The 24,996-nt window shown below is 42.7% G+C and overlaps 1 protein-coding gene across 10 annotated transcripts in view; it reads left to right on the forward strand.

The window, feature by feature from the left end:
• The window catches only part of kmt2cb (lysine (K)-specific methyltransferase 2Cb), an 85,773-nt gene extending 62,249 nt beyond the window's left edge, over positions 1-23,524 (forward strand). For 6 of the 10 annotated variants that reach the window (XM_061797241.1, XM_061797248.1, XM_061797245.1 and 3 more), the window contains 24 exons: positions 1,356-1,651; positions 1,757-3,261; positions 3,620-3,731; positions 3,908-3,974; positions 4,089-4,149; positions 4,274-4,506; positions 5,667-7,289; positions 9,078-9,269; positions 10,129-10,293; positions 10,377-10,506; positions 10,792-10,939; positions 11,030-11,214; positions 11,307-11,443; positions 11,615-11,879; positions 13,927-14,066; positions 14,266-14,370; positions 15,839-16,943; positions 17,043-17,179; positions 17,264-17,406; positions 18,758-18,926; positions 19,356-19,472; positions 19,558-19,631; positions 20,132-20,240; positions 21,929-23,524. In XM_061797241.1, the coding sequence (XP_061653225.1) occupies positions 1,356-1,651; positions 1,757-3,261; positions 3,620-3,731; positions 3,908-3,974; positions 4,089-4,149; positions 4,274-4,506; positions 5,667-7,289; positions 9,078-9,269; positions 10,129-10,293; positions 10,377-10,506; positions 10,792-10,939; positions 11,030-11,214; positions 11,307-11,443; positions 11,615-11,879; positions 13,927-14,066; positions 14,266-14,370; positions 15,839-16,943; positions 17,043-17,179; positions 17,264-17,406; positions 18,758-18,926; positions 19,356-19,472; positions 19,558-19,631; positions 20,132-20,240; positions 21,929-22,021 (7,311 nt within the window). In that variant the 3' untranslated portion in view covers positions 22,022-23,524. The remainder of the gene's footprint in view (positions 1-1,355; positions 1,652-1,756; positions 3,262-3,619; positions 3,732-3,907; positions 3,975-4,088; positions 4,150-4,273; positions 4,507-5,666; positions 7,290-9,077; positions 9,270-10,128; positions 10,294-10,376; positions 10,507-10,791; positions 10,940-11,029; positions 11,215-11,306; positions 11,444-11,614; positions 11,880-13,926; positions 14,067-14,265; positions 14,371-15,838; positions 16,944-17,042; positions 17,180-17,263; positions 17,407-18,757; positions 18,927-19,355; positions 19,473-19,557; positions 19,632-20,131; positions 20,241-21,928) is intronic. The other 4 variants (XM_061797247.1, XM_061797244.1, XM_061797242.1 and 1 more) reach the window with 4 other exon arrangements.
• Positions 23,525-24,996: the final 1,472 nt, after the last annotated feature.

The raw sequence follows: 24,996 nt of genomic DNA on the forward strand, positions 1-24,996 counted from the left end.
CTGGGAATATTCAAATTTCCTCTCAGATGTTAGTCTCCCGAATTTGACTTTATTAGAACAATTTTAGTCAACATCTTGCTTCCACTGCTGATAGACATGGTGTAGAATCTTTGATATAGCATTGATTGGGGCTGAACGATTAATCCAATTCAAACTGACATCGTGATATACTGGAGATGACTGCAATTTTTTAATCGCAAAGGCAGCAAATTAAAGAAAGCAAACAATCAAAATCGGGCCCTAACCTATCCAAAAGAACAAGCTTCTCGTGTGACCATTTCACTTTCGCCTCTCACTCATACACACTTCTGCACTCTTCCTCCCCTTCCTCACGTCCGCTCATCCAATCACATCCCCCCCCCCCTACTACTCATCCAATCACAAAGCATTTTCACACAGTCATGCTGCCTTCAGTCGCTCTTCACACTGAGGAAAAAAAAAAACAACACAACACTCCAACAAAACAATAGTAACTAAACGGAAGTTTGCACTACATTATCGTTGAAAATGGCCTCGGCAGAACCGAGAGAGGACGCACAGATGCGACTTTAGGAGTTGTACTTCGATTGTCTGGGTCTATTTAAGATTAAGTTAAGACAATGCGACACAAAGTAAGAAACAGTCTTGACAAACAATAACCTGTAGAGCAACACTACAAACTTGATCCAGCATCTAAAAAAAAACCATGACAAAAGCAAAAAATAAAAAATGACCATCTGTCAGTCAGGGGGGCCAAATACGACCGACATATTTGAGACTATATCTCTATATTACTTTAGTATGTGTGATGTTAGTGACTGCAGATCAGTAGGCTTTTATATTTATGTTTATAAATTGATTATTTATAGACTGGATAAGTTCATCGCTTCAGTAGTGCAGCTCATTTTTACATGTTTCATGAAACATGACAAGTTGAAGTGATAAAGTCACAGAATTGTTTGCATTGTTGTTGTAATCTGATTTATATACTTAATTCTACGCCACATTTGTTTGGTAGAATTTTGTTGTTATAGTGAACGCTTACAAAACTGCAAGTCAAAGTGTTTATTAAATTTCCAACTGTAATTGAAGTAGATAAACTTTCATATTAATTCATGGTGCATTTTCCTTCATCTTGCCATAAGCCTAACCTATCAGACCAAACAATTTGTGTAAAATAAATCTGTTGATTGTAATACAACTCAATTTATTGCTTGTGATTGTAAGGAATTTGTAATTTTATGTTGACATTTTACATAGGCTGTCGTTACAGACTTGGAGATACAATGACAGTTCTGTTCTTCTTTTGCAGTCTCACAAATGTTTTTTGCACGTGATCTATCAAACGTTTGTTTATAACACATTCCATTTTGCAGCGGCAACGCATTCGAGAACTAATCCTGAAGCAGCAGCAACAAAGGAGTGCCATTCGACAAGAGCGGGGCCCTCAAGATGGTCCTGGCAACTTGGCTCCTAGAACACCACGGCCGTGGCCCCAGGAAGACCCTGGACAACAGGGGGATATGTTCAACCGACCTCCTCCACCTTATCCTGGACAAGGACCCATAAGAGGGCTAATGAGGTTTCCTGGACCTTTTCCAGCAGGACATGAAGGACAAATGCCTCAGGGCCCACACCTCGGAGATCCTAATTTGACACACCAGGGGCCAAGGTTTGTTTAGCTTTGATTTTTACCCTTTACATAGTTTTATTTTGCAATTGATGGCAATTTTCCAATATGCTGCCTCTGTACTCACATGTTCTTATCCTATTGTAGGTTTTCATTTCCATCTGGTGCTCTAGGGCCTCATTCAGCCCAAGAACCGTTTCCACGTGGACAACATCCAGTGCAGAATGTTCCTCCTCAGATGAGACGATCCATGTCTGCCGAAATGGCAAAGGCAGTTGGCGGTAATCCTATGGCTCTGCACCAGCACTTTCCACCACGCGGTATGCCAGTACAACAGCATAACATTATGGGCCAGCCCTTCATCGAACTTCGATACAGAGCAGCAGAAAACAGGCCACGCGTGGCATTTCCAGCAGTTGGTATGCAAGGAAGCAACATGGATCCCAACATCCAAGCTCAAAGGCCACAAGGCTTGCCAGAGACGCCAGAAAACAGATTTCCATTAATTCAGGGGGCCAGGATGTTGGAACCAATGGCCAGCCAGACTGGCCATGCACCCCTTTCCGCCAGCATGGACAATCTTCATCAGCAATCCCAAATGTCATCGAACAACTCACTCAAACAATCTCCTTTGATGAGATCCATGAGCCAGCCTGCTCCAAATGAGGCCCAGAACATGTCTGCATCCATCATCCTGTCTGCTCCCCCTACTGGTCAGAATGATACTGTGGCTGCCAGTGACACTGGAGAGGAGAAACTGGATACAGAGGAATCTGCAGTAAAAGATCTTGAAGATGTAGAAGTGAAAGACTTAGTGGATGCTGACTTAGAAAACCTTAATTTGGATACTGAAGATGGCAAAGACCTAGACCTTGAGACAAATGACCTACATCTTGATGACTTTCTGACATCTGGGAAATTTGACATCATTGCTTATACAGACCCTGATCTTGATGACATCAAAAAAGACATGTTCAACGAGGAACTGGATCTCAGTGATCCTATGGATGACAGTGCTGACACTGCTGTGATGACCAAAAACTTGGACCCCACTCAAAGCGAAGCCTCATCCAGTTTAGCAACTGCACTGGAGAAGACAGACGCTACAGGTGATAAATCATCAAACGAGGTCAAACTCGACACTCCTGGGAGTCAGGATTGTGCTACTTTAGCACATGGGAGAGAAATTAAAACGGAGGTCAACGACTGTCAGAAATCCCCAGAGGTCGCTGGGAACTCCATGGAATCAAACCAGCAAGGAGCCCTCTCTGAATCCACCCCTGTGCTGTCCAGTTTACTCATTAAGCAGCAGCCTGAAGAGCAGTCGTTAAACCCAATGGTTGAAGATGTCACTCAAGGCAGTAACCTCCTGCCCCAGCAGAACCTAGGCACTGAGAGTGAGCATACAATAGCCAGCACCACTGTTGCTGGAGAGTCTTCGATGACGGACTTTGGAGAAGACCACCAGGTGGAGCAACAGGTTTTGAACCAGACCTTGATTCAGCATGGCCAACACCGTCCACTTCTACTGGAGGAACAGCCCCTCCTATTGCAGGACCTCTTAGATCAGGAGAAGCAAGAGCAACAGCAGCAAAGACAGATGCAGGCCATGATACGACAGCGTTCCAGTGACTCTTTCTTCCCCAACATTGGTATTTTTTTCTAACTTATGGGTACATCTCAATAAATTAGAAAAGTCCATTTATTTACAGTAGTTGTACAGTTGTTCAATAAAAAAAATATACAGATTCATTAAACACTTAGGAAAATGCTTTCAAATGGTCAATTCCTACCTTACTTCCATATTAAAATTATTTGGATTGTTAATGTAATATTCTTTTATATTATTTCTTGATGGTGAATTGTGAGTTTTCGTTAGCTGTAAGATATAATCATCAAACAAGTTTTCCACAATTGTCAAATTTATTGAGATGCACATGCATAGGTCTACAGTAAATAATTAAATGTTAAACCATCAATTTCCAATTGTTATCATTTGTCATTGTCAAGATTTTGACGCGATTACTGACCCAATCATGAAAGCCAAGATGGTCGCCCTGAAAGGCATCAACAAAGTCATGGTTCAAAACAACATTGGAATGGCTCCAGTGGTTATGAACAGGTAATTTTAATTGTTGGTTTTCATTTCTGTACTGCACTTTGTGTTGCATTTTTATGTATGAAAAACGCTATGTATTTACATTTGATTTGAATTGTTATGTTGGCCGGTTGGCCTGAACCACTTATTTTATTTATTTTTAAGAAACAATAGGAGTTATTTTTTTGTTTATCTCACAGGTTACCACCTGGCCCCGTAGCACCTTCTCCTGAAAGCGCAACACTCCCCCCACAAGTTGTAGGACAGGTAATATTACCCTATGATTGGTTGTTTAAAAAAACAAAACAAAAAAAAACAAATGCCAGCTGTTAGATAGAAGAAACTATGTACTGTACTATCAAACATGTCTACTTCCACCAGGATGGCAGATTGACACAAGTACCACGACCGAATCCTCCTAATTTTGGACCGGGATTTGTTAGTAAGTTTACCCAAAAATATATTTGCATTAGTAACATTTGATTTGCAGGTTTGTTAGGCTTAGATTTAGTTTTACCCTCTTATTCTGTCAAGCTTGCTAACAAAAGATACCCGTCTTCTTTCAGACAATGCTCAAAGGGCACAGTATGAGGAGTGGCTGCAGGAGACTCAGCAACTTCTTCAAATGCAGCAGAAGTTTCTAGAGGAGAAGATCGGAGCTCATAGGAAGTCAAAGAAAGCTTTGTCTGCCAAGCAAAGAACGGCGAAGAAGGCAGGGAGAGAGTTCCCAGAGGAGGATGCTGAGCAGCTCAAGCATGTCACAGAGCAGCAGGGCGTAGTGCAGAAACAACTAGAACAGGTAAAGAAGAGTTGGACCGGTGTAGCTCCTCCACTGAATGTTTGACTCACCCTCACGTTTCAAAATGCTTGCCCCGAAACAGACCTGCACAAAAAGAACTCCTCAATAGCTTAAGAAGCTGCTGAAATTTAATGCACAGTTCATTCTAATAGTATATTATATTAAATATGTAACAAATTACTATTAATTACTGGAATACTGGGGGGCCTCAGTTTACGAGATTCTCAACATGATGTTTCGAGGTTACGAATGACGTGCAATTTACTAGTTTGTGCAGCAGCGTGTGAATGTCATGCTGCACAAGCAGATACTCTGTTACTGCCGTAGTTATTGTTTTGCATTTGATTGTCTTGTACGTAGGGTCCAGTAGTATTTTAATACAAATTAACGATTATGAATTTACTACTGTGTTGGTGATGGATTATGGCAACCCTCACACATTCGCCGTTTGGCAATTGCGAATTCATCCGTATCTGGATTTTATTTTTTTCCGTAAGCCTCTAGAAAATTCCGCCTGCTTGCGGTTTTCTATGATGTGGTAAAAGTGTGTTTTTTGTGTGCTGTACCGCATTGTTAAGAGTGCAGCTATCTTTAAAGATGTTTGTAAGTGTATGAAATGCTAATAGTGTTTAAGGATCATAGTATGTGGTATATTTGTGGTCAAAACTATTAATATAGGCAATTATAACTACCCCTCATCACAAATTATATAACCTTTATTGGGCCGTATCCGCTAATCGCAGCCTGGTTCGGTCCGAGCCCCTACGAACTGTATTTCAACTTGACGAATTTGGGTTTATGTTTTGGCCGTCTGAACGGGACTCGGTCGTAAACCAAGGACCCCCTGTATATTTATATTAAGAATAGCTAGATAATTTGTTTCAAATTTTAAAGCATTTGTAACTTGTAGTTTTTTTTCTTTTAAATGTATCTTTATGCCAGCTGCTGTTTACTTTTGAAGGTATACATTATTTAAAAAATAAACTTACACAGGGTCCTTTGTTTTCAACTGCGTTTATGCGTTAACCTTCACTAACACGGTAGTAAAGTCCTAATTATAGTAAATATTTGTATGAAAAACACTTGTAGGCAATAAATATAAAACAATCAAATGAAAAACAGTAGGTGGTCACTGAATGTGCCTTTTTGTGCTATTTTAGATCCGCAAGCAACAAAAGGAGCATGCTGAACTCATCGAAGAATACCGAGTGAAACAGCAACAAAACAACATGACACCCTTAATGCCTGGGATGCATTCAGTGCCGGGTCCTGCTGGCCTCATTCCCGGTGGACCACCAATGGTCCAGCCTCAGATGAACCCCGTGATGCAAATGCCACTTCATTCTGGGCCGCCAAAAGCCCCTCCACGAATGCCCAATCCACCACCGGGCTGGCACCCTGGCACTCCTGATCCCATGGGAGGACCTGGAATGCCACCTATAATGGCCCCGCAGATACATGCAGGAAACCCAGTGCAGCCTCATCAGATGCCGATGACTAACATGCTTCAACACTCACAAGTACCAGTGGAGCCCCAATTGGCAGCAACTCCTCAAGGGGCTGTTAAACCCATACAGACGGGTGGTGTGAAATTTGATGATAACAATCCATTCAGTGAGGGCTTCCAGGAGCGGGAGAGGCGGGAGAGGCTCCGGGAACAACAGGAGAGACAGCGGGTACAGCTTATGCAGGAAGTTGAACGGCAGAGAGCCCTGAAACACCGCATGGAAATTGAGCAGCAAGGTATGATTGGGCCAGATGGGAACATAGCGCCGCTCGCTCAGATGCCGTTTTTTAACTCTGAGCTACCACAGGAGTTCATGCAGCCCCAGAGGCTTCCTGTACAACAGCAGCAACAACACACACCTGTGTTTCCCCAGCAGCAAGGCATGTGCTCATCAACTGGCACATTTATGCAAGGTGAACGGCGGCCCATGATGGGGAACGGGATGATACCGCCAGAAATGGGGTCCGGTTTTGGGCCAGATAAACTCTGCCTACCAGCGTCCAACTTTCCACAGGGTCAGCCCAGACCTCGTCAGTTCACTGGACCCGGGATGATGCTTCCGATGCCAGGCGAAGGTCCGCCATTTGCAAATGACTCAGCTACACCTCTTCCATCGAACTTCCCAGGCTCAGGGCAATCTTTAATCCAACTGTACTCCAACATCATACCAGACGAGAAAGGAAAAAAGAAAAGAACCCGCAAAAAGAAAAAAGATGACGACGCAGATTCAATCAAAACTCCTTCAACGCCACACTCGGACCTCACCGCTCCATTGACGCCGTGCGTCTCAGATACCTCTTCGACGCCAACCAGGACCCCTCATCTGTTTGGAGAACAAGACCTGTCAAGATCCCCGCTTGGATGTTCTACTCCGAGTCACTCTGAGCTAGAGAGGCAACTCTCTGTAGGACAGGCCGGACCGTTGCTGGACGCGACGAGGGCACAGGCTCAGGAGCACGAGAGGATCCTCAGCAACATCAAGTTGGAGCAGACCGACGCCAGCGAGTGTCACGGGTCAAGAGAAGGCCCAGTAGGCGCCGAGATGAGCTCTGTGAAGGAGGAGGGCGGCAAAGGGAGCAGGTCTCCCTTCCCTGCCGGGCAGAGTCCAAACAAGGGTGAAGCTGGCAACGAGCTACTTAAGCACCTACTGAAGAACAAGAGTGCGACTCCACCCGAATTCTCCCAGCAGCAGTCGATGGAGAGCCTACGATCGGAGGAGGAGGAACCTGCGGACTGCAAAGCCCTGCTCAGGCAAAGCTCTGTGGACAGCAATGGGGTCAGTCATTTTATTCATTTGTGTCTCGTGGTTCTAGAGCACTTAAGGAGTGGGCAGTGTAGTGAGGCAAACAGCAACCAAAGCAGGCTACACGCATACTGACAATCGGGCGTAATAAGAGCATTTTACCTCACTTCCGTTCAAAGCCAGCAAAGGCCTGATTGACGGATGCTACTAAAACATTATCCTGACAGATTATTCTCTGGCTTGGGTCTGCTTAGAAAATTTAATGATCACAACTGTGGTCAGCACGAGTTTGGCCGAACCATGGACTGTCGTTATGAAGTGAAACGGGACAATAGCCAAATAGAAAGGGAGGGGCCTGAATCTCATTCTGTTGCTGGACACAAATAGAGGAACAACTGGCTGTGTTAAGAGTTTGTGTCATGTCTCAAGAGTCATTCACCACGATAAAAAAGGCGGGAAGAGTAGGGTAAGGTATTTACCAGATATCAATTTGTATTTCTTCTTCTGCTTTTACTACTACATTGTATTTTCCGTCAGTCTGGATCACTGATGCCGGTAACGCGTTACTCCCAAAAATCGCCATTTTGAGTAACATGCAAAGTAACTCGTTACTTTCCCCGGGAAAGTCATTAGACTACAGTTACTTCTTCAAACAAACAGTAGTTACTTTTGCATCATCGATGTCTCTCAGCAGATACAAATTTGTAGCTGGTGATTCGAACAAAGAGCAGTCCAGCAGTGTATTAAACCGAGATCACACTTTTTTTTCAATAGATAGGAGAAAGCGATTGGGAAGTGATTGTTTATTATACAATGCACAGTGACGGTGCAGTACCATAAAAGTGCAAAGAAATGCACGATTTCACTGTCCCCACACTATTGTTGTTGGACTTGCAATACTTAGCTTAAATAATATTTACAATGAAAAGTGAGAACTCTCAACTTGGTCTGAAGTCCGGACTGTGAGCTGGTTGAACACGCTTCACGGCTGACGTAGTAAGAAAGAAAGAGAGGTTTTCTGGCTCTTCGGATCAAAATTACTGTGGTCGGCGCAATGGTGTGCGTGCGTGCGTGCGTGCGCCACTCACGTTCACGTTTATGTAAATTCACGCACAAAGGCACGCACACACACATTTGCCTTCATGGACCACAATCGGTAGTGTACTGTGAATGGTGTGCTTGTGTTGGCATGTCAAGTCTGCACTACTTTGCTGATTTAATGTGGCTTCAACCACACTAATATTTAAGTTATTGGTTCATGTCGATGACTTCATTCTGTAACTCGTGTGGCATACATACATTACCAAGTAATGGGTACAGTTAAGCTATTGCTTTTTTTGTACTGTGGGTAAGTGATATTGCTGCCACTTGGCAGCTGCTGAAAGTAACTAAAAAGTTACTTTTGAAATCAAGTAATCAGTTAAGTAACAAAGTTCCTTTTTCAAGGTGACTGTGGCAACACTGGTCTGGGTACACCATGTTGCCGCTCACAGTTTAGGCTTTGGACTACAACAGACATCTTTATGTGTGTGTGTGTTGGTCATATCAAGTACACTCACTACACATTAGCAATATGAACACACATGACGATTTCCTTTTTTTCCTGGTCATGTGTGTGGTGTCTCACATCTTAACAACCATTGTATGTGGTCCTGTTGTATTTAGTCTTGAAGTTGTGTGCTGACTCATAGGATAATTGTAATGAGTCACACAAGTCTATTTTTGAATGACTCACTTGAAAACACATACCTTGAAGTGAGTTGCTTGGCTACTTCAAAGAATATGAACGTTTGTGTTATGTGACATCTTTTTTGTCCTCAGGCGTATTCTGATGGCACCCTGGACTTTCAAAGGCATCTCTTCAATGAACAGGAGAAGAAGAAAGGAAGGAACAAAAGAACCCCAAAAGGAGGAGAGAAACCTCCCTCTCGCTACAAGAAAAGGAAGAAGGAAGGCGATGAAAGGCAACTAATGCACTCTGGCCCTGACCCAGTGATGACCCAAATAAAACAGGTAAGACTGATCAATTGATGATTTGAACATGTTAACGTTGGCTCGATACCAGCGTTTCTATTACATATAATGAAGAATGATAACCAACTAACTAATGTAACTTAGAGGTGTGCGAAGAATTCTTTTTTTTTTTTTTTTTCTCTCTCTCTCTCTAAATGGTAATCTGCAGCTGAAGGCTACATGGTGAATTGTTAACTAATTGCATCCCACACTAACGGTTGTATTACCGCTGCTTACACTGTATTATTATTATTATTATTATTATTATTGTTCAGACGCATTAATGTTATAGCAAGAAGTCGTCAATTTTGGTTTGAAGTTGCCTTTTTGGCCAAATTCCAGGGCTTTGAGCATCTACTAGGTAACTCGCTCAAATGAGCACCAATCAAGTAGCAAGTATGTTAGACACATGGGCAACTCCAAATTGCAAAGCCCATCTGATGTGGGCAGAGCGTGGTGTCAGTTTGATGATTCGCCATGAAAAAGAGTGCGAGGGCTGGTTCATAGCTGCTTGCAGTTTTAATTGTATTATCTGTGAATTTGCAAGCGTACTGTTTTGCAGTTTTATGCTTAATTTCTCAGTGAGCCCAGTGAACTGGCTCAAATTTGGTTATTTAAAAAAAAAAAAAAAGTGAATTACATAAAAACTAATAACTGAAATTGAAGGCATATTATGCATTGAAGTTATGGTGGTCTAATACATTTGTCAAGCACCTATGTAATTGTGTGATCTTTAGTAAGTTACATAAAAAGTTTTGAACCACAGAGGATGTATAATGAGTTCATTTTTGTGCACTTTTTTTTTTTTTTTTTTTACATGGATGGTTTAATACCCTATCTTCATTCTGTATTTCCACAGCAGCTCTCTCTGCTGCCTCTCATGGAGCCACTGATCGGGGTCAACTTTGCCCACTTTGCTCCCTACGGTAGTGGTCAGTTAAATGGAGAGAACCTCTTGTCAGGCACCTTTGGCAGTGCCTCACTAGATGGCGTCTCTGACTATTACTCCCAGCTGGCCTACAAGGTTAGATTTGCTTACATTCATGATGTCCTTGGACTGTTTCCATTAGAGTTATGAACTTACCGGGACTCGACTGTTTCCTAAAGCAGAGTAACCTGAGTAACCCACCAACACCTCCAGCATCTCTTCCTCCCACCCCGCCACCTGTGAATCGTCAGAAAATGATCAATGGCTTTGCTACAACAGAAGAGCTGGCCAGCAAAGCAGCTGCCATGGGTAAAATAGAGGTTTACTGTACACGGGGTCCTTGGTTTATGTCATTTTGAGGTTATAAATGGGGCCTGGCATAAGAACGCGTCGTCACGTGGCACAAAAAGGCATGTCAATTACTGCTGTACTTACTGTTTCCCATTTGATTATTTCTTTTTTAAATGTATGGCCCAGAGGTGTTTTTCGTATGAATATTTACTGTAATTATGACATTTCCAGGTTAGGAATAGGAGAACAATGAACTAGTTAGCACAGCAGCGCGATAATGACTGTGTGCTCTTCTAAACGCAGTGTCCAAAGGCCTTGTTCCAAAGCCGCTACACGTCCCGTTTAGGACTGAGGAAGATCTGCTAGCTCGGGCCATTGCTCAGGGACCCAAAACAGTGGATGTTCCCGCATCCCTTCCGACTCCTCCCCACAACAACCAGGAAGAACTGAGGTATCCGATACACACAATACATCCATACAGTTCTTGGTATACACTATTAACTGCATGGATTTTACTGTATTTTTCCCTGCAATGTATCAGTAACAGAGGACAGGAGCTTTGCAAGGCAAGGGACACGCCTGACAGTTTTGTTCCATCCTCGTCCCCTGAGAGTGTGGTTGGCATGGAAATCAGTCGTTATCCAGACCTGTCATTGGTGAAGCAAGAGCCACCGTCCCCCTGCGTCTCCCCTGTGCTCCCCATGCTTCCTGCGCCGGATGGGAAAGGTATGTACATGTTGATACACACATATTAGAATACTGATTCTTGCAGTGTTTTTATTGATGTGAAATAAACATTTTGCAATTTTCCCCTTAAGGATCAGAAGTCAAATTGCAACATATTAAGGCTGAGCCTTCGGGAGCATTCTTTGGACCCCCGTTTGGTCCCATGTCTAACGATTCCAAACCAGGGCTGGTTTCTGTAGCTATCACATTGAGACCAGCTGCAGCAGAAGTAAGAGTATTTCAGTTCAGTGAAGATTTATTTTAATTTGTCAAAAACCCTTAGTGGATGGTTGTTTTGTGCGTAGTGGAATCGGATGTCACACTAATTACATAGCTGATCGCCTCCTAAAAATATCACCCCATGAGTGTTATTAACACAGTCTTTTTTTCCATGCTTCAGAACATCACTGGAGTGGTGGCAGCCATTTCAGAGCTGCTTTGTGTGAAGATCCCCAGCAGCTATGAGGTCAGCAGCACCCCAGACCGTGGGCCCATATCTATGCTCACTTGTCCACGTGGGGAGCTTCGCCCACCCATGCTTTTCCATGGACAGGGAGACAACATAGGCCTTCATGGTCGTCCGGGACAGATGATCAGACCTGGCGGTGCAATGGGAATGATGCAACAGCAGGCACATAATTTCCGCTTCCATCCCAGCAGCCCAGGTGAGGAACTCACACTAACACTGAAGAGCAGATTATTTGGAAAATGGGGTACATCTTAACCATTTTTTTTTTCCGGGGGTTTTTTTAATGTGAGAAACCACACATGAGGAAAAATCGACACGCGTGTTCTTACTTGGGATGCACTGAAAACGTGTTCACCGAGACTATTCGGCCAGAAATGTGCACTTTACGTTTTCAGCCGACACATGGCCGAAAGAGGATGTTGTGATGATGCAAGCGAAAACCTGCGGTTGTGTGTACTATATTGTTAAAAAAATAATAATAATAATTAATAAAAAAAATAAAAAAACAGCGCCCCAGGTACCTACAATCTTCGGCTGGCTAGCTACGATGCGGAGCAGTAAAGGCGAAAGTTCGCTTCATGTCTGGTGTCAACGCAGCATAAGTCACTAATCATCGCCTTCATGGCAGCGAATAAGCTACACTTCTGACAAGTATTGTTATTACGAAGGGAGGATGAGGAGTAATTAACAGGAGAACGACAGAGAAGCAATGCTAATTGCTAAGCTACCATGACATGGAGAAGCCAAACACCCCAAAAAATTATTGGGTCATACAGTACACTTGTATGGCTTGAACCACATTATAGCAGAGAGTAACCAAGTGTGAACAGCAAAATAGCAGTCAAATTGTGTTTGGAGAGAAAAATGTACACAGCGACAGGGCGCCGTCTGAAACTGAAAATGAATTGGTAAGTCACCTGAAAACGGGAGTGAAAAGTAGGGGTGTCCCGGTCCGAAATTTGGTATCGAAGATTGGTTCGATATATGCAAAAAAACAAGTATTGGATTATATTGGACTGGATCTAAAAATCTCTGCGCTCTTAAACAAGCAGTCCATTCCAGGCTCCGCTTCAGCACTTCTATCCAGCAGTAGACCACCGGGGCACACAGAGTCTACTTGATCACAATAACCGGTTGCTAAGGTGCTCACAAAGTAGCAGGGAATAAGAGTGAATGTTGCTATCTTTGTCGTTTTATTGACACTCAGTCGAACTTCACTGTAAAACTATGTTCAAATACATTTACATTTACACTTAATTTGTTTTCACAAAAATTGCCAGCTCAAAGCTAGCACACACACACAATGGGTAAATTTTTCTTTTTTTCACCAGCAATGGTAGATAGAGGCCATCCAAAAATAGCATTTATGAGAAAACATTTGTACAAGTGCATGCAACAAAATAGGAACCTAAACTACTGTCCGTGCATAAACCAGCCTATCCAATCTATCAGCAGTGTTATTTGTTTGTTTTCAAAATAGAGTGCTGAGTTTTAATTTTGACTTTTGATATACGACTTAATAGACTTGCTTTCTTTACTACGGTTCCAAATAGAATCAGTAAAGGCTAATTAATACATTGACAGATTTTTGACAATGGTACATTGAACTCATATACTTTGATTCAGGTTGCAACTGCATCCGCCATAACAAGCTTGATGCAATATTTACATAAAATAGCCAATATTGAAGCCATAATTAATGATTGTGATTTTTTTAATGATTACCGGTATGTTGTGATTTTGAACTGTATACAGAATAATTTTTATCCTGTCACATAATATAATGCAATAACTGTCCTGTTGTAATGTTCTTGAAATTATTTCCAAAAGGTGGCACTTCAGACAAATTGTTCTGGAGGTGAATTTGTATAGGTTGGCAAGCTCTAAAGTCATAGCCATAAATGCAATTTAACTAATAATTGGCATAATAATTTCTTGCGTTTTTTGGCCTTGGTTTCGTCCAAGACTTTCATTTCAGTGCATCACTAGATTTTACTGCTCTTATACTGTGTAGTGTACTTCAGATGACCAACAAAGCACACCACACACAATCACCTTTTCAGAGCAGACCAGCGAAGAATAGTCACTCTTGACACACCCCACACGACAATCTGTCAGCAGAATTTTTTGAGACATCCGATAATGAGGTCTATCGGTGTGTGTGGGTACCCCGCTTAAGAGCCATAATGCTGCCTGCTTAATTGAAATAGTCAAACATTGTCATTATTTTGTTTTTGCTTTAGGCTCTGCCCTAGCTCGAGGACTTGACCAGAGAACTCTTGGCAGCCCTGGATGTAAACCTCAGTGGTGCTGCAACTGCAAAGTGGTGGTCCTGGGAAATGGAGTGCAGAAATCCATCAAAGAGCTCCCCTCTCACATAAAGGTACCATATATCATATAGAAACCAACATTTTTATTTTAATACGCTGACTTTAGTCTTATAGCTAATGTGTAGTGATTTAAATAGTGTTTTAGCCTCCTTTTACTTTTAACACGAGTTGAGCGCAATAATTCACTGATGTCGACGTTTGATTTAATTCCCCTCTCAGATTCTAACTGTTTGGAGATATTTTTCTCATTAGGAATCTGTCAGCCGTTTCAAAGACGAGCTGGTCTTCTGCAGTCAGAACTGCTTCCTACTCTACTGCTCCTCACCAATGCAGTCCAGGTCATCTACGGAATCAAAGGTTTGTCATTAAATAGATAGACAACAAACAGAGATCAAGAGTTCCGGTTTGGCTGTATTCTGTTACAGGCTGTTGCCACGTGTTACGCGGAAGTCGAAAATGTTCCGTAGAGGGTGAGACGAGATGTGCGTTATATTAACTTGAAGCTAGCCAGTGAGCAAGCAAGTAGCTATCACGCGCTTGGCCTCCAAGTACCATGGCCTGTGATTGGCTGACATAAGATTTTGACTCTATTAACCAATCGCGGTAACGTTTGTTGGTCATTTTTCTCCGCGTAAAATAAAATAGCTCCCAGCCCGTCTGACTACGATGGGGGCAGCTCCGTGGCGAGCCAGCTGTGTTACCCGCACTAGCTGCTAGTGTGCTGCTCCGAAAACCGGAAATGAATTAAGTTACTGCATATACCAGCCAAGTGGAGGGGCCTCTTAAGATTCAAAGTATATTAATATATAGTATATTAAAGATTAATATCAGCAATGTTATTTGTTTGTTTGCACAGTAGAGTCCTGATGTATTTTTTAGATTGTAGTTTTGTCAGAGATGTATTTGAAAAGCATTTGTGCTGGTACTACTATTTTTGCTCGAGTACAAATTAATACATACACAGTACACAATTACATCACTATACATACATAAGTACATATATTCACCAATTGAGCACCTACATGTATAAAAACACATACATGCCCACACATACAGTACACACGCACACCTTAAACCCACATAATCACAACCACCATGTACATGAATACATATTTTATAGCCTATGTACTCTGAGAGTGCTGGGCAATGATTTTGAGTTTTGCTCAATAAATGTTCTCCAAATTACATTCTTATTTTCCTTTTCCTTTAATCAATTCACTTTACTAAAGGACCATACAATGTGATATTACCATTCTGTAAATGGTAAATGGACTGCACGTTTCTAGCACTTTATCTACACCATCACAGTGCCCAAAGTGCTTTACAAAGCCTCACATTCATTGATTCATACACCAATGGGCGACTGGTGCCATGCAAGGCGCTGCCAGGGCAACTGGGAGCAAATTAGGGTTCAGTGTCTTGCCCAAGGACACTCCGACATGCGAACAGTTGGAGCCGGGTTTCGAACCGGTGACCCTTCTCTCTCACTACGATAGTATCTATTTAGGAATTTAGTGCCAACATATTCAAAGAAAGACAATATGAAGAAAATTGGATAGAAAAATATAAATAACATATTAGTGGTGTTCTGAGATTTTTCGGAGGCGTGTGTTTGTTTTGGCTGAGATGCAAATATTCCTGACGAAATCAAACTGTTCCTGACACAATATCCAGAATGTTCCTGAGAGGTGATGATCAGTGTTGACATCTCTGAAAAGAAAACTGTGAGTGTACAGGAGATGCAAGTTAACCTTCCATGTGGTATCACAGTTGTCTTTTTTTTTTTCTTTCTTTTTTTCCCCTCTCTCTCTCTCTCTCTCTCCAGGAATCATTGACCCATCTCGCCACCTCGGATCAGACAGAAATCTTCTGCAAAGCCCAGCACCAGTACAACAACAACATGTCCTCAATGGATGTTCATTGCCTAGCCCGGCTTGAGCCTAAACACTCTCCCCCGTCCACGCCCCCAATCCCCTTCCCCATGGCTGGGGAGACAGCCAGGTCTGACGCCATCAAAGTGACGGTGAAGCTAAAGGCCCGGCCGAGGTCCCACGAGACCTGGCATCAGGTAAAGAGACAAAAGGGTCTTCGATGGAGAAAGTGGACCGTCCAGGTTGTGGTGCCGAGAGGAAACTCTCAGCTCCCAGATGAAGATAAGATTGATGATCTCCTGAAGAAACTCGGCGCCTCCTTACGACATCCCGTTTCGCTGCGGGACCACAGGCGCTGTTGTTTCTGCCACCAGTTCGGAGATGGAATCACTGACGGTCCCGCTCGCTTGCTTAATCTAGACCTGGACGCGTGGGTGCACCTCAACTGTGCCCTGTGGTCCACAGAGGTGTACGAGACGCAAGCTGGCGCCCTTATCAACGTGGAGCTCGCGCTGCGTCGTGGCCAAACAGTGCGCTGCGTCTACTGCCAGCAGACAGGCGCTACCAGCGGCTGCCACCGCTTACGTTGTACCAATGTCTACCACTTCACCTGTGCCCTGCAAGCTCACTGCACTTTCTTTAAGGACAAGACCATGCTGTGCCACGCCCACAGACCACGGGGCACGGCCGGACATGCTCTGGAGCACGAACTGCGCTGCTTCGCCGTCTTTCGACGCGTTTACGTCCAAAGAGACGAAATGCGCCAGATGGCAACGGCTGTGCAGCAACCCGAGTTGGGCTACACCTTCCGAATAGGTAGCTTGGTGCTACATGCCATCGGCCAACTCACGCCCACGCAAATGGCAGCTTTCCACTCCACGACTGCCATCTTTCCAGTCGGCTACGAGGCGTGTCGTATATACTGGAGCATGCGCCATGGCAACCGCCGTTGCCGCTATGTCTGTTCTGTCGAGGAAAAAGATGGACAACCTGAGTTTACCATCAGAGTCATTGAACAGGGCTACCAAGATATGGTCCTGACTGACATCTCAGCTAAAGGTTTGCCCTCAAAAGCCTGTCAAATTCCTTAAAGATATGTTTGAGCCACAGTGAGTGTTTTTTCTTAACATTTTCCTGTTCTGATCTTCCTTGTATTAGGAGTGTGGGATAAGGTTCTGGGTCCTGTTGCAGAAAGAAGAACTGAATCGGGCACACTGAAGCTCTTCCCAGTTTATCTCAAAGGGGAGGACCTGTTTGGGCTCACGGCGTCTGCTGTTGCCAAGATCACGGAATCGGTTTGTCGGAGTTCTGACAGTGTTATCAAACTTGAATGCAGATTGTGACACAATCATGATTCAAGTGTTTTACTCTTCTTTCAGCTCCCTGGAGTGGAAGCATGTGACAGGTACACATTCCGTTACGGACGCAACCCTCTCATGGAGCTGCCTCTCGTGTTCAATCTGGCTGGCAGTGCCAGGGCCCAGCCAAGAACCGGCTCTCCTCGCACCTCTCTGGTCATCAGGTAATATTTGGTGACAGTAGCATCACTATATGGGGGTCCTCTGTTTACGACGGGGTTCCATTCCTATGACAGCCTGAATTTGTCCTTAAGTCAGAATGCACTGGAGTCTGTCACTGACCTAATAATGTATGCTAATGCAGTAGTGAAATCATTATACATGCAAATCAGTCTCCTTTTTGTAAAATTCGCCATTTTGAACTCAAAATAGGCCATTTACATGAATCGTATCGATCCGATGAGTTTTTCCTGGGTGGGGGTCACCGTCATTATAGGCTGTTTCGTACTCCTAGAATGCTCGCAGCTAGAGCCATTCCACACATCCACCATCCACACATAGATGTAATTTCTGAATATTACTCCGCGGCGGACTAATATGCGAGCGCCTCGGCCTGAGGTTCCACCTGTGCGCTCGGGACCTGCTTTGGATAAGTCACAGGAGTTGACGAGACCAGAGAAAACACTTCCGCCTCTTCAGCTGGTAAGAAGTAACGGTACTTTTCCTCCGTTACAGTGATCTAAATGTCGCTCGCTACTTTTATTTATCAACTATTTCGTGCGTAAGACTACGACTTCGATTTGTTGCGCTGGTCTTTTATATTTTCGCAGTGAGGTGCTGCGGGTCGTGGCCCTGGTTGTGGAAGCACACGTAACATCGGCGACAAGAGTTGATCCGCTAGTACATATTGATTTACCAGAAATGGACAATAAAACAGAAAAATATTGTACTTAATATTTTCCTGGAGGATGCATTTGGGATGAATTAGCCTTTGAAGTTGGTAATAGTGAAAATGAAGTGAAACAGACAACGATTTTAGTCAAATCTTTTCTAGAATGAGAGTGCTTAAAGAGGAGGATGCGATTCATGTGGCACAGCTTGAAGCAGGCATCAGATACAGGTGGTGATGGGCCTGGCTCAAGTTTGAGGCCCCCCCCCCCCCCCCAACGGTCCCCACCCAACAGTGTTTTTGTTTTTTTTTGGGCACCTTTTTCATGCCTTTGGTCTTTGCATGTCTGAATAATTACAGTAAATATTTTTATGAAAAAGACTTCAAAAGATAAATATAAAATAAATGATCTTAAGTCAGAATGCACTGGAGTCTGTCACTGACCTAATGCAGGGGTGAAGTCATAATTACAGTAAATATTTCTATGAAAAAAACTTCTAAGCCATAAATATAAAATAAATGAACACCAAGTACGATGGTAACTGTGGGTCCCTTTTTGTGCAACGTGACCACATAAGCGGTGTGCATTATTATTATTATGCTGCTCAAATGAGTTACTGTTATACAGAGAGGCCCCTCTGTGTTTTATATTTTCACATTATTTATTAATATCCGTTGCCTTAAAGGGTGCAGGCGGTATCTGGTGGCAGTGCCAGGTCTAACCAGAATGTGGCCCAAGGAGAAGGTGGCGCACCTCACAGCAAGCCCCCAGTAGTGCACCCCAGATCATCGCAGTACCGCTGGATGAAAAGCGAGTGGAGAGCCAATGTCTACCTAGCCCGCTCTCGCATACAAGTGAGTTTCAAAACTACTGTGCTTTAAATAGTCTAACACGCTTCTCATCCATTTCGGTTGAATTGTCTGGAACTTTGTGTTGGATGAACCTGTAATAATGTGTTGCATTTCATCCGTACGCTTGTTTGTTAGGTTAATGCCATTGGCCTTAAAGTAGATACAGTGGGGGAAATTATTATTTGATCCCCTGCTGAATTTGTAAGTTTTCTCACTTAGAAACGAAATTAACTGTCTTTTTTGTTGGTAATAAAATATTTGTCACAAATGTGTAAGAAAAAAAAGAAATATGAAAGTTATAATATATTGTGCTTTGTGCTATTTCCAAGAATTGATTTAACTTAAAATCCAGAACTTAAATCTTAATTTACTTTGTATTGTGGAATGATTTTGGTATTGTAATGTAAATGTACTGTAATGACACATTCGCAGGGCCTGGGGCTGTTTGCTGCTCGAGACATGGAGAAACAAACAATGGTGATTGAGTACAATGGAACCGTCCTCCGTAATGAGGTAGCCATCAGGAAGGACAAGGTCTATAGATCTCAGGTATGCATCCATTTCACTGTGTATCAGCTGGCTCTCAGTTAATCATAGCAAAAACTTAGGGTGATTTTGACCATCTGCTTTCCAGAATCGGGCGGTGTTTATGTTCCGCATCGACAGCGAGCATGTTGTAGATGCAACTAGATCAGGAGGGCTCGCCAGGTACGTACGTGAGATTTTGCCACTCTAAATTTATAATGACAGTTTTGCTTTTAGGGTTTTCGTTAGAAATGTCATACTTGGACAAAGCACTCAATGTATCATTCATTATGCAGAAATCTCTGAGCGAGCTGAGTGTGATGTCTGTTCGCCTTTGGCTTTTCTAGTTAGTCTCAATGCACTCATGATCATGACCTTGACTACATGTAGGCGGATTGCCCCAGCCTGCCGATTTCAAAGTGTTTTGTGTTGTACATCAGCAAAAACTCAACTATTTTACTTGTTGCATGTACAGTATATACTGGCATAATGCTTTCCGCGAAACATTTCTGATTTGTACAATCATACTAACTGAAGGGCTCATACTGTGTAAGGCTTGTCAGAGAAGTCTTTGTTCAGTTAAGTGTTTGTAGCCAATCCAAATGTGAAATTAAAAAGACTGATCATTCATGCACACAATGGTTTTGCTATGACAAGTTGACCTTTTTTTCTTTATTCATCAGGTACATCAACCACTCTTGTGCCCCAAACTGTGTTGCCGAGGTGGTAACGTTTGAAAGGGGTTACAAAATCATCATCAGCTGCATCTGCCGGATTGAAAGGGGAGAGGAGGTAGATGTTCTTAGTTTTCCAATCCCACCTTGTTTTTAATTATATGACTAATGCTGTGTTCACACCAGGTGCAAATTGAACCATTCACACGATGTGGTTACGTATAAAGTCAAAGCAGTTTGCGTGCTGGGCGACCTATTTGTTGCAATGCGAGTGCGGCAAGCACACGGAAATTCGCTCGTCTCTTTCCGTGTTCATACTACAACCCCAATTCCGATGAAGTTGGGACGTTGTGTTAAACATAAATAAAAACAGAATACAAGGATTTGCAAATCATGTTCAACCTATATTTAATTAAATACACTACAATGACAAGATATTTAATGTTCAAACTGATCAACTTTATTGTTTTTTAGCAAATTATCATTAACTTGGAATTTTATGGGGAAAAAGTGAGAGTTGAGGAATGCTCATCAAACACCTGCTTGGAACATCACACAGGTGAACAGGTGAGTGCCATGATTGGGTAGAAAAGGAGCTTCCCTGAATTGCTCAGTCATTCACAAAGACAAACATGACCCTGTCCCAGCTTTTTTGGAACGTGTTGCAGCCATAAGATTCTAAGTGAATGATTATTTGCTATTTATCATTTTGAACATTAAATATCTTGTTTTTTGTAGTGTACTCAATTAAATATAGGTTGAACATGATTTGCAAATCATTGTATTCTGTTTTTATTTGTTTGACACAACGTCCCAACTTCATTGGAATTGCTGTTGTATATCATGTGACACAAGACATGAAACAACTCACATGCGCGGACACCCAAACTGAATGTGAATCACTCCACAACCATCAACAGCAGTGACAGCATAGAAGTAAACATCCATCCATTTTCTGAGCCGCTTCTCCTCACACGGGTCGCTGGCGTGCTGGAGCCTATCCCAGCTATCATCGGGCAGGAGGCGGGGTACACCCTGCACTGGTTGCCAGCCAATCGCAGGGCACATATAAACAAACAACCATTCACACCTACGGGCAATTTAGAGACTTCAATTAACCTACCACGCATGTTTTTGGGAAGTGAGTGGCAACCGGAGTGCCCGGAGAAAACCCACGCAGGCACGGGGAGAACATGCAAACTCCACACAGCCGCGGGGCCGGGGATTGAACCCCGGTCCTCAGAACTGTGAGGCAGATGTGCTAACCAGTCGTCCACCGTGCCGCCTAGAAGTAAACAATATAAATATTAAAGTTTGCATTGTTTAGTTGGCCTAAACTGACACTCTTCTCCCATTGGTTTAAATGAGGGTGACCTCCACATTATTCCATCGGCTGCCAGCAACAATTATTTTGCTAATTTAATGATGGACACATCACTAATATAGTGCAGTTAGAACATATTGAATTGTCAATGCTTTCGCTGAAGTTTATAGGTCACCAATCGGTGTAATTGGATAACGGCAAGCTGGCATTGACGAGGTATGTTCTAACTATGCATTTATGCTACACTCGCATAGGCAGTTATCAGATTTGTATCCTCATTCAGAAGGACTGATGCTGATCTGAAGATATCCGATTTTCTTTTCCTCTTTACGCTGCCATAATGCATATCCAAATTGTGCTACTTGAGAGCAAAAACTCCGCAATGTGTCACTTTAACCATCCAGTGTAAATCCAGCCTTATCGAGACAAACGCAACCCGAGCTACTGTGTCGCTGACGCGGCTGCTCTCGTTTGTTTTCCAGCTGTGCTTCGACCACCAATTCGACCCCGTTGCCAGTGAGCACAAGGTGGCGTGCCACTGTGGCGCTCCAGAATGCAGGAAGTGGATCAACTGAACGAAGAGAGGGCAATGACGACGAACCTTCAAAAGGAAAAAAAAAAAAAAAAAGCATTCCTGCTTCTCGCCTGCGGATGCCAAGAAGGCTCAGTTTCACACTGAAGTCGTCTTGTGAACCAGCAGAAGTCGTGCGAGTTGGATGGAGGTGAAAGAAACACAGTAGCAGGACGCGACGTGTGCCATAATGTGTGAGGCTGTTTTATTGCAACGTGTGTGTGTGTCTGTAAACGCGGGTGTGGAATTCACCATCGAATGAGAAAGCACTGTGCAAGGTGCGGCCTTATTGCTTACTAAGGGCAGGCCCTTTTGTGTGTTGTGTGTGTGTGTGTGTCATACTACATACTGTACGTGTATGACTAAATGTCGACATCACTGAATGAGGAATGTACAGCAATGAATACTGCGAAGGGAATATTAACTTGCACTAAAAAAACAACAAAAATGAAAAAAAAAAATGGACACAAACACAACTTTAAAAATACTTGATTCCATGAGTCAGTTTTATCATAGGTCTCTGTCATGTGATTTGTGTGGAATTTTGTATTTATTACCGAGTGAATGAATTTGATTCTCTACATGAATGACGAGTTAAGGAAGGCTAGATATGTTTTGTGAAGTTAGAAGACGACGCTGTTACTTTTTTGTATAAATGTACATAAAGAAAAAGTATAGGAATAACCGACCAAATACTACCTTAACCTTCTCGATGTTGGGTGTTTTTAGATTTTCTTCTCCTCCTTCCTGTTCTGTTTGTCAATGAAATTTATTTAAGATTGAACGTTATTTCTGTTTGAGAGTATATATTATGATTATTATGTACAGAATTTGTAATATAACCACAATAATTCACAAAGTATTTTTGTTGTAAAAGTAAGGTATTGTAGCTGTAGTGTTTTGTGACTTACACACACTTTAACCACTCAAACATGAAAGAAAACTATTTTTGTTGATAAATGATCAGTCGCAGAATGAAAATATCAGCTCTCCAAATGGCGACAGATTGTCTGCGTCTGTTTGCTGTTAATCAGGTTTGATTTTAAATGAACTGTGAATTAGGTTTTGAAACCCAAAAGGACAACTTTTTAACTTTTTAACACAAATAGGAACACCGTGTAATTATGTTGCTTTTAAAACAAGGTGCAAGTGTCTGATGATTATGATGATGATAACATCGACAAACCAGTGTGTGTGGGTGCGTGTGTGTGTGCGCGCGCGTGTGTGTTTGTTTGACAGAAAGAATTGCCGGGGAACTTTTGCCACCGTCGCTTCTCTCTCTTTTGGATAGAAATGGCATTGTCTTTAATCAGAACTATTTCTTATACTAACACACAGTCACACGTCACATGCGTAGAAAATGGAAGCGTTTTTTGCCTGCACAATTTCAAGTGGACTGTAAAATTTTGGAGACAGTCTTAGAACTTGTAATGTATATGGCATGTATTTTTTTAACTTTCCGAAGACTCAATTGTATATATTTTCTCAATGAATGGTTGTAACAAAATTGTTTCTTGGATATTTTTTTCCCCCCTCTCTTGTATGATACGACATCATCCTGCCAGTGTGTTTGTGCTTCATCATTTTCTTGGTCATGTAAAGTAGTCCCCTAGCCCCCCCCCCCCCCATCCACCCTTCTCTTTTTTTTTTTTTTTTTTGCAGTTTGTTTTTGAAAATGCCTTTTGGAGTGTACAGAGTATGGAATTTGTGGAGTTGAATTTAGAAACATTTACAAAAATAAACTATTTTACATGTTAGCATATTGTTCAGTTCAGGGTGTACCCCCCTCTCGCCCAGGGTCAGCTGGGACAGGCGCCAGCAGGCCCTCGCGAGGAGAAGCAGTACGGACAATGGATGGATGGGTGGACATGTAAGCATATTGTGTATGTGTGCATACCCAACTGTCGTCAACTGCACAGGTAATGTTTTCAGTAACAATTTAAAATATAGTTTCCAATGGATGCTACAAGATTGGTGGTAAATATTCTCACCTCACTTCAATGGACAATCCCAATTCCAGTGAAGTTGGGACGTTGTGTTAAACATAAATAAAAACAGAATACAATGATTTGCAAATCATGTTCAACCTATATTTAATTGAATACACTACAAAGACAAGATATTTAAGTTTCAAACCGATAAACTTGATTGTTTTTAGCAAATAATCATGAACTTTGAATTTGATGGCTGCAACACGTTCCAAAAAAGCTGGGACAGGGTCATGTTTACCACTGTGTTGCATCACCTTTTCTTTTAACAACATTCAATAAACGTTTGGGAACTGAGGACGCTAATTGTTGAAGCTTTGTGGGTGGAATTATTTCCCATTCTTGCTTGATGTACAGCTTTGCTGTTCAACAGTCCGGGGTCGCCGTTGTCGTATTTTACGCTTCAGAATGCGCCATTTTCAATGGGAGACAGGTCTGGGCTGGAGGTAGGCCAGTCTAGTACCCGCACTCTTTTACTACAAAGCCACGCTATTGTAACACGTGCAGAATGTGGTTTGGCATTGTCTTGCTGAAATAAGCAGGGGCGTCCATGAAAAAGACGTTGCTTGGATGGCAGCATATGTTTCTCCAAAACCTGTATGTACCTTTCAGCATTAATGGTGCCTTCACAGATGTGTAAGTTACCCATGCCATTGGCACTAACACAGCCCCATACCATCACAGATGCTGGCTTTTGAACTTTGCGTCCATAACAGTCCGGATGGTCCTTTTCCTCTTTTCCAAATTTCCAAAAACAATTTGAAATGTGGACTCGTCAGACCACAGAACACTTTTCCACTTTGCATCAGTCCATCTTAGATGAGCTCGGGCCCAGAGAAGCCGGCGGCGTTTCTGGGTGTTGTTGATAAATGGCTTTTGCTTTGCATAGTAGAGTTTCAAGTTGCACTTACGGATGTAGTGCCGAACTGTGTTTACTGACATTGGTTTTCCGAAATGTTCCTGAGCTCATGCGGTGATATCCTTTACACAT

The sequence above is a fragment of the Phyllopteryx taeniolatus genome, chromosome 14 (assembly GCF_024500385.1).
Source record: "Phyllopteryx taeniolatus isolate TA_2022b chromosome 14, UOR_Ptae_1.2, whole genome shotgun sequence".
Taxonomy (NCBI): Eukaryota; Metazoa; Chordata; class Actinopteri; order Syngnathiformes; family Syngnathidae; genus Phyllopteryx; species Phyllopteryx taeniolatus.